General features: G+C 41.4%; 1 protein-coding gene across 1 annotated transcript in view; it reads left to right on the plus strand.

Moving 5' to 3' along the window:
* The window catches only part of MFN2 (mitofusin 2), a 495,982-nt gene that overhangs the window by 144,965 nt on the left and 341,017 nt on the right, over positions 1-10,000 (plus strand). Inside the window, exon 7 of the mRNA XM_044063040.1 lies at positions 1,685-1,838. Coding sequence (XP_043918975.1) covers positions 1,685-1,838 — 154 coding nt within the window. The remainder of the gene's footprint in view (positions 1-1,684; positions 1,839-10,000) is intronic.

Genomic DNA, 10,000 nt, shown 5'->3' on the forward strand with positions numbered 1-10,000 from the left:
AATTAAAAACCCAAAACCCAAAAAAGTCAACTTCAGTTGACTGCCTGGATTATAGGGCCTTGATTCCCTTTTGGTACCTGTTTACTAACAACTTGTAGCAGCTACTAATGTAGAGAAGGCCTGCTACAAGTAAAATCATATATTAACAAGTAGAAAAGTTTTTCTAGTTGGTGCCAAAAACGTAGCAAACACCCTTTCAGCACTAGTTTTTTTCTGGCTTTACAAGATTTATGTGAGTTACTATAGCCTCTCTTATTCCTCTGTCAAGGTTCATTTATCTCCCATGTCAGCATGTCTGCCCATGGATCCTCGTCTTACAATGCATTCTTGTTTGAAAATGTTTTTGAAAAGGGTTTTTGCATAAGAGGCCTCCAAGAAAACTGGTGGCTCGTCCTTAGGATCTTAATTTTGTGCAAGAGAATCTAACATTTGCTCCAGCTGAACCAGCAAACCTGGTTGACTTGAAGTTCTTAACATGGAAATTAGTTGTACTGACTGCTCTGACTGCTGCAATATGCAGGAAAAGAGGGTATCTGAGTTGCAAGCTGCTGTGGTGAGTCAACCCTATCTCTGTCTCCACAGAGGCAAGTTTTCTTTGAGAACTAATCCTTCTTTCATGTCTAAAGTGGTATCCAAGTTTACATTAATCAAACTGTCCATCTCCTCATTTTTATTTCTAAACCTGAAAATGAGTGAGACAACAATAGTGCTATTTTGACAAAACTAAATCTTTCAGATCTTCAGAGAATTCATTTCTTTGAAGGTAAAAAGGAGGGGACAACCTGTGCCAAAGCAGACCATTTCCAAATGGATGTCTTGGGTTATTACCTTTTGTTTTAGTACAACAAAACTATTCCAGGCTGGGTTAAGATCCACTTTACCAGGACCTTTGCTTTACCTGTGGCTTTTTGGAAAAGGGCTGGATTCTAGAAGTATTCTAGAATCCACAGCTTGGTCCTCTTTACATTTACAAATCCACTAAGAAGCTTGATTTCTTCTCTAGGTCTTCATCAGAATTTGCTAGGACCTTTGCCCAGGGGCTCCAGGACCCGTCTCCTTCCACCTCTCAAATGTACTAAGCTAGAGTAGTCTACCCATATAGCAAAGGCTACTCCAGCTGTGATCAGTATAATGAACATAGTACGGTTGTACAGATAAAGTTACCATAACAGTAGATGTTCAAATGATCACTGCTGCTGTAGCCACTTGCTGTCTCCATCCCCCTTGTTTTCTGGTGTCGTGTTTATGCCAGTGTATGGACATTTATTTTCTGTTCCTAGCATTAACCTTTTAGGGCTCAGCCTCCCGTCTCTATTGGCAGGAAAAGTCTTTAAGGGCTTGGCTCCCAAACCTGTGTTTTTAGTCGGCTCAGCTTGAGCTGACTAGTTTGGGTGCATGGAAGGGTGCCCTGAAGCTTTCAGAGCTGGCTAGCTGTTATATCTTGTGCATTGTATAACCCATATAGCTAAGGCTGCAGCAGTGATCAGTTGAATGTCTACTGTTATGTTAAGTTTAGTTACACAACTGTAGTTTATTGTGAGTATACTCACATATGTGTACTCCATTTCATTTTCAGATTTCTTGGTCATATCCCCTGATTATCTGGACATTTGATGAATCTCAGTGTCATCACATCATCGTATCGTTAACCTGTTTTTATAAAATGGGCTTTTTTTATCCATAGGTTCGTAGGCAGCACATGGGCCGCTGCATCAGCTTCCTTGTGGATGAGCTGGGTGTGGTAGATCGAGCTCAAGCCAGCGATAGAATCTTTTTTGTATCTGCCAAAGAAGTATTGAATGCACGAATCCAGAAGGCACAGGGCATGCCGGAAGCTGGTAATAATGGTGGTTTTTAAAATAATTACTCTTTGAAGAACGAACAAAGGATTGCAGACTTGTTAAGATTAGTTGCACAGTGAAAGTAGGACTAAGTGTTGTATTCATATATATGTATTTGTCCTAGATACATGTTTTAGTGTGCAGTTACTTGCAAGGCTTAGATAATCACTTTTTAAGCTGCAAATAAAATGCTAAGATTTGCTTGTTTAAGCTTGTATTGTGAACATCACTGCACCCAGTTACTGAAAACTAAATGGTTACTTAAAATCCTTAGGGCTACCTGCTAGACAGAATGACATTCAAACTATTAAATGATAATAACTGCCCTCCACTCAAGAATAATTTATATCTTTAAAAATTATGTACTCCTTAATAAACCAGGATAGAACTAGTCTCTACAGATCATTCTTTTTGCTAGCCACAACAGCAAGAAATTTGCCTGAAATGGCCCTATGCCTCCTACAACTGTCTACCCACTCACATTAGAAGTGCAGGTAATAAAATCTTTAACAGTCTAGTCAGAAATGGTTGTTTTTATAAGGGTTCCTTCTTGGTTAGATGGAGATGTATAAGCACCTTCTGCAGCCTGAATCCCCTAAGCCCCATCTCCCCTCAGTCTGCAGGACATACGTACACAGTTCACTCTGGTGCTTAGTCCCTCCTGGATGAGGTCAGCCATTCCCCTTGTCCAGGGTGATGAAGATGTGTCTGCAGGAGAAGAACAGGCCAAATAGACACCACTTCCACTCCCCGAGGCAGGTATGGCATGGTGTTCCATAGCCCTACCATTCTACACACTGGCTCATAGGTTGGTACTAGGCTGTTGGCCCTAGGGCCTATACAAGCCTAGCCTTAACAATTCCCTGGATATTTCTTCCCACAATATTTACTTCCCTGGACCCCTGTCTAGCAGGGGCGATTGATGTGATCCCCGGGATGAATTTCCTATCTCCCATCCAATCGTCAAAGTTCCTTTTGAAGAGCGCCAAGGAGGCACTCTGCTTGACATGTATGGGCAGTCTATTCCAGAGTATGGGGAGTCTCTGGGTCAGGAACCTATCCCTCCAGCATGTTTTGTTCATTGAAATGACAAAGTTTATCAGATCACTAAAGCCAATAACTCTGCTGGTGAAGCACTATTCTCTTGCACCATAGCCAACTTATGGAACTCCCTCCCACCCACAATTACCTCCATACCATCATGCACCCACTTCAAAACTTTACTAAAAGCGCACCTAAAAACATGCTGGCTATGCCCTTGCAACTCCCACTCTAATATCACCCACCCCATCCAACCACTACCTTTCTTTCCACTCCACTAACTACCTTGATTATAGCAATCTCAGATGCTCATAAGCCTAGTACTTATTATACAGCAGGAACTTCTTATTGTAACATTTGTTAATGTCTGTTATGTACTTCAGCTCCAAAGCAGCTCCATGGCTCTCTGATACAACTAAACAAACTATGCGAGCTAGAAATAAATTATGGTCTAAATGGAGGTCCACAAAAAACCCTATTGACCATCAAAATTTCAAACATCTGAGAAACAAAACAAAGAAACTTATCATTCTGGATAAAAAAAACTACCACTTTCAATATTAATAAAACCAAAACCCAAAAAAATTCTGGTCAGGAATAAATAAACTACTCCATCCAGGCAACAACAAAACACCTACCCCAGCTAGTTTAGCACAAACCCAACCTAACATAATAGCCAACACCTTTAACAACTTCTTCTCTCAAACAGTCACCTCACTTGCAAGCACCATGACTCCCCCCCCCCCATCCCTCCAAATTACCCCCACTCTAAAGAGTACCCACACGCTAAAGTTTGAGACCGTCTCAACAACCTATATACGGAAACTACTTTCTAAACTAAAACCCTGCACCCCTTCTGCTGACAAACTTCCAGCTGAATATCTACAACTAGCTGCAACCGAAATAGCCTACCCAGTCTCCATCTTAATAAACAGAACTATAACAGAATCCAAAATCCCATCCTGCTGGAAAATCTCCCATATTATTCCCCTCCATAAAGGAGGGAACTCCAACGAACTCTCCAATTTTCGACCTATTGCCCTTCTATCTCCTCTATCCAAAATAATGGAACGCTGCATTCACCATCAACTTCTACATTATCTCTTGAATAACAACTTGCTTGTAGACTCTCAACATGGTTTTAGACCGTACCACAGTACTTCTACTGCCCTTCTCTCTTTCACTGACACTATCAATAAAAACCGAAATAACAACCTGTTCTCCTCAGCACTATTCTTGGACCTCTCAAAAGCATTCGATATGGTCAACCATCAACTTCTCCTCGATACCTTAAAATCCCTCTCACTGGATTCACAAGCATTACAGTGGTTCAACTCATACTTGACTAATAGAAAACAAGCAGTCCTTTGGGGCAGCCATCTATCCTCTCAACTCCCAATTACTATTGGCGTCCCACAAGGATCCATCCTAGGTCCCCTACTTTTCTCTATTTTCATTAATAACCTGCCCACTTCCCTCCCAACATCCACCTGTATACAATATGCAGATGATTCCACTCTCATCTGCTCTGCTTCTTCCCCAGCAGAACTCCACTCTGCTACCCAATTAGTCTTCACTGCAGCAGAAAAATGGTTTCAACATATCTGTCTCCTCCTAAATCCCAAAAAACCAAACTACTACTCTTTACCCCAACCTGTAAATCCACCCCAATCTCTTTTCCATAGCATCCTGTAATGGCACTGTCATCAAACCTGACTGTTGCACTAACCTGCTAGCGTCACCATAGACAATCAGCTAAATTTTGACTATCACATTGATTTAACTATCAAGACAGTCAATAAAAGATTGGTGCCCTATACAGACTAAAGCCCTATCTTACTGCTACTTCCCGAGTGGCCCTCGCCCAAACTCACCTTATTTCTACATTAATGTCGCCTCTCCTTCCTTTATCAACATATCTAAAGCTAATCTTCAGAAACTGAATACTGCCTACCACAGTATAGCCAGATTTGCCACTGGCTCTCCATTCCAAACTCACCACTGTCTTAACTTAAAGAAACTAAACTGGCTTGAACTCCCAAACCTAATACTCCTACAACAACTGATCATCACTTTTAAAATTCTACATTACCCCTCCAATATACCCATACTAAATAAACTCATCACACCTTATAAAAATCTCACGACACTTAGATCAGCCAACAAGCTACTAGTTACTATTTTGAAATCTCATAACAAATCAGGTGATTCCTTATTTGCAAACACTATCGGTTCTTACTGGAATAAACTTCCCACAGAACTGACCTCCCTAAGCTCATGTCACCTTTTCAAAAAACAGATGAAAACTCACCTACTAATTCACTGGCTATATGTCCCTGCTCCAATCCCGACTGAGCTCAGCATTTTTATTACTCTCTTCAGTCTGCTACTGTGTAATGTTTACGCTCCCGTTCTAACTTAGACTGACTTCATCAGCCCCCTTTATTGGACCATCACTCTTTTTTTCTCTCAAATTTCTGTCTGCCTCCCCTTCTAACCATCTTTTTTTTTTCTGTCTCTTGCTACCTTTAGCTGACCTCCTATAATCCTGCTACCTTTGCATTTCATCACTATCCTGTTTCCCCCCTCTCCTTTTCCAACTGGATACTCCCAACCTTTACTAAGTCCATAATACTTGTACCAAACAGATAATATACTTTTCCCACTTTCTGTCTACCTTATTTTCTGCCTTTTCCTTATCTTTAACTACATAATTACCTGTTAAACTTCCAACCTGCTCTTTTAACACTTTACATTAACAGATTTCTTGCTTTTTGCTAATACCTAATTTGTTATCATGACTACTGACTAATGATATTTTTTAACTTGACTAATGATATTTTTTAACTTTACTTTGTATTTTAGATACTGGAGCTTATCTCCTTAGCCCCTTAACTGGACTTTGTTTGTCATCTACTCAGACTAGTCCAGGAAAACTGTATATTCATTTGTATTTTGCCTCATTACATTATGTTAGTGTTAGTTTAGTAATGTTTTCGTAAACTGTAATGTCTTATTCTGATAGTGGAGCTTTTCTCCTTGGGCCTCTGCTGAAAATGGACATGTATCCAGCCAGACTAGCCCGGTTAACAAATGTAAAATAAAATAAAAATAAATAAAAAAATAAATACTTCACAGGTAAAGATTCTAGTTGTCTACTGATGTACTATGTTCTTCATCTGTAAATATGTTGTAAGTAATTGCTGTGTTAAATTGTTAATCGCTATGTAATCCAATGTAACTACTGTCTGTTTATTTTAACTGTGGAGCTTTTCTCCCCGGGCCTCCGCTGAAAGTGGACCTACGTCCAGTCGGACACTCCCGGTCAACAAATATAAATAAAAATAAGTAAAATAATAAATAAAAAGGTTTAGATCCCTGGAGCATGTGGCTCTGAGGGATTGGGATTTCTTTAAGTGGAGCATGTCCAACATCTCAGGGTTTGACATGGCCTTATATGTTAAGCAGAGATCGCCTCTGAGTAGACGATATGCCACAGAGTATAGCTGGAGTTTTTTTAGACTGTCAGTATAGGACATCTGCTTTAGGCCTGTGATTTTTAGTGAGGTATTTTTGTGGCCTTTCCAGCTGTTGCAGATGTCTTGTGAGGTACATACCAAATAGGGCGTTGTACTCTCTAATGGGTCTAATGAGGGATGAATACCGTGGGACAATGACCTCCTTTTTTCTGGATGAAAAGCCCTTCGTGATGAGGTGTGCCACATAGAAGGATTTCCTGACTGTTGTGGCAATGTGGTTATCAAAGGTGAGACCACTGTCCACCTGTGTCCCGAAGTTTCTCATCACACTTTCGTTGTTTAGTGTACTGCCACCTATGTGGTAATTCATGGGTTCATGTTTTTTCCCAAAGTGGATAACTATAGAATCTGAAGTAGTTAACTTAATTTATCTGCAACCTGTGGGTAATCGGATCCATATCGGATCCGAGCCAGCAACATTTTTTTCAAGCATCTGCTCAAGCTCCTCCCCTTGCCCATAATCCCTCACATCTCCTACCTTCCCTCAGATCTCCTTCATGCATACGCATCGTGGTCTCTATAGCTACAAGTTGGGTATAGTAAGTGGTACTTTTTAGCTTGTATTTGTGTGTGTGTAGTTGTTTGTGGTCAACCCTTTCCTCCCCTTCATCATTCGCCTTTTTTTTTGTTACCAAAAAAAAGTAGTTTCAAAAGTTTTTCTGAGTTAGTGTAGGCCTAACCTTCCCTTGTGTTTGTGCGTTTGTTGGTTTAGTTTTGGCTGAGTGGTGTGTGATGGCTGACCAGCCAAAACCAACATTTAGAAAATGCACAGTATGTGGCCACAAGTTTTTACCGGCTGATGGCCACACTCTGTGTGTTATTTGCCTGGGCGTTCCCCACCTTAGTCTGCTGTGTAGTGTGTGTGCAGGGTTCAACCCCAGGGCGTTGAAAGAGAGGAAGGCAAAACTGGTAGCTAAGGGCTTGCTACCAGTTTCTGCATTAGATATGACGACCTCAACATAGACTCCAGTAGCTGACCAACCTCCCCCTCAGGATGGGATGCAACTTCCCTCTAAGCCTGCTGAGACGGGACAAAGGCAAAGGATAGAGATAAGGACAAGAGCGAGAAAGAGAAGGGCAAAAGGCACCGCAAACTATGTCCGGAGCGGGAGCCATTTCCCAGTCCACCTTCAAAAATTGTCAGGACCTCTTCTCCTCAGCTCCATTCCCTGAAGTTCTCCCTGGAGCCGATTGAGTCTTCGGGCCAGAGGCCTTCTTCAAGGTTGTCTCACAGACCAGCCAGATCCGAGTCTGTCGCCTCCTCGCGGTCATCTCTGAGTCAGTCAGAGCTTGACATGGACAGGATGATGCGGAGATTCATTCGGATCCAAGTGGGAGTCTTGCCAGGCCCCTGTCCGGCTGGAGAAGGGACCTCTATGCCCTTCTTCCATCCAGTCTCTCCTTCCCCGATCTGACCTGCGGTTTCGGGGTTTATGGATCCGAGGATCCTCGGAGCTGGGGGTTTGGCGCCGATGGTTCCTCCAACCGCGACTCCGGCGATTACTTTGAGTTCCTTGGATCAGACATTTTCAGATCCAAGCAACTCTCGGGGCCGAGAACGGGGAGCCGGATCCGAGGGAATGGAGATGTCTTTGGCTCTGACTTTGTCGGATTCGAGCTGTTCCTTCAGAACCCTGGCTACCTTGGCCTCTGCCCCGATCCTCACAATCTACCCGATCGATGTCTACCTCTGCAGCATTTCAGGCCAGGATGTCTATGGATGATATTTGTGCTGCGGCTACATGGGCATCTCCTCACACCTTTATTACTCACTACAAATTGGATTTGGTATCCAGAGGCAGATCTTCCTTTGGTTCCACAGTGCTCAGGAGTATTTTCCACTGAGCGTCCCATGGTTCAGGTGCTGGGGACGCTGTCTCACGGGTAAGAATGTAGGTGAGTTTGGACTCCATAACACCAAGAAAGTTATGTACTCATCATAATGTTCGATGTATGTAGTCCATCTCGCCTCACATTATTACTTACCCCCCCCCCCCAACCTTCCCCCATCCTGGAGGATCTAGAGGTTAGTTCTAGTTTCAGTACTCCTTTTATTATTGGAATGTTTTTCCTTCTCTATGTGTTGTGCATGGAGGGTGAGTGAGTGATTGAGCTTGCAGCAAACAAGGTCTGGAGAAAGGGAGCAATGCAGCATGGGATACCTCTTAGCCCAGCCAATTGAAAGACTTTGAGCTAGAGTATAGCCGAGTCGGAGCCGAGGTTTGGCTCCAAACCCATGGGTAAGAATGGGAGGCGAGATGGACTACATACATCGAACGTTATGGTGAGTACATAACTTCTTGTTTTAATATTTGCTGTAAGAAGCTCATCGTAAAATGCATCAGTCAGTGAATTACACTGATTAAGCTACTTACATTTTGTATATATGTATGTAATCTATTTGTACATCTGTATATCATTTTTTTTCTTCTTCCTTGTATAATACCAAGAAGCATATGTACTGCTTCTCTTGATGGCTGCCTCTTACCTCCTCCTTACTCATATCCTGCGTACTCATGTTGTTCATAATTCATTTCTCATAATTCATCTCTAGCCTCTGTACTACATTCTTCATAAAATCTCCATCTCCAATATATTTTATGCATATTTAATGCACACTGACGTTTTACTCTTGTTCTCTTACTGACTTTCATAAAGTTGCTTACAAGTTTCATCACTTATTTATATGCATTGTTATATTTGTTTGTAAGAAATTATTCTGTTTAGTTTTCCATGCAGTTGTAACTCAAAGTATTGTGTTGGCCATCTTAGCCCAGGTCATGCCTGAAAACTAAAACAGAACAAGTCACGCTTGCCAAGTTACTTGGTGTCTTCAAAGATGACAAACTTGAATTTGACCACCAGAAATTAGGGCTCCTTTATATAGGCTGGCCGCACCTCACACAGCACAGCAGGAAGGTAACTGTAGTATCACTCTTAATTCCTGTCCTTCTGTACACACCTACAGGTTTCAGTAATCTTCATCCTCACTAATTAACAAGCACTGTAATAAAGTGAAGTAAATTTGCATCCACCCCCCCAAGTCATTGTATTCCCCTACAGAACATGAACTTGGTAGAACTACTGAACTACATATCACGTGCACAGCTAGTAATGGCACACCAGTGCACTGCACTCTCCCTCTAACACCCTAGCAGTCATCAGTGCAGTGAAATGGTACAAACCCAAAAAGGTACCATTGATCAAAAGTCTAACACTTAATCCCAACAATCCAGCAGTTTGTATGGAGATTCCTTATACTGAATAAACATAACTAAACTGTGGAACAGGATCCCTTCAGAATCAGACAAATTCTTACTTTTAAAGATCATGTCTAAAGGGGCAAAACAAACATTTGTATTTGCACAAAATAAAGTTTGCTTGCATCCTTGTGCATACAAACACTTTTTATGTAAAAAGTACTAACTAATGGTTAGTTTTTCACCAAAGTGAGTAAAAATATCTACATAGTAAACCAAAATATGTCTTTTAATCACACCTTTTGGTGTTTATATATATATATATATATATATATATATATATATATATATATATATATTTATTGTGTGTGTGTGTATG

This window comes from Protopterus annectens, chromosome 2.part1, assembly GCF_019279795.1.
Source record: "Protopterus annectens isolate FY-2018-M chromosome 2.part1, PAN1.0, whole genome shotgun sequence".
NCBI classification, from domain to species: Eukaryota; Metazoa; Chordata; order Ceratodontiformes; family Protopteridae; genus Protopterus; species Protopterus annectens.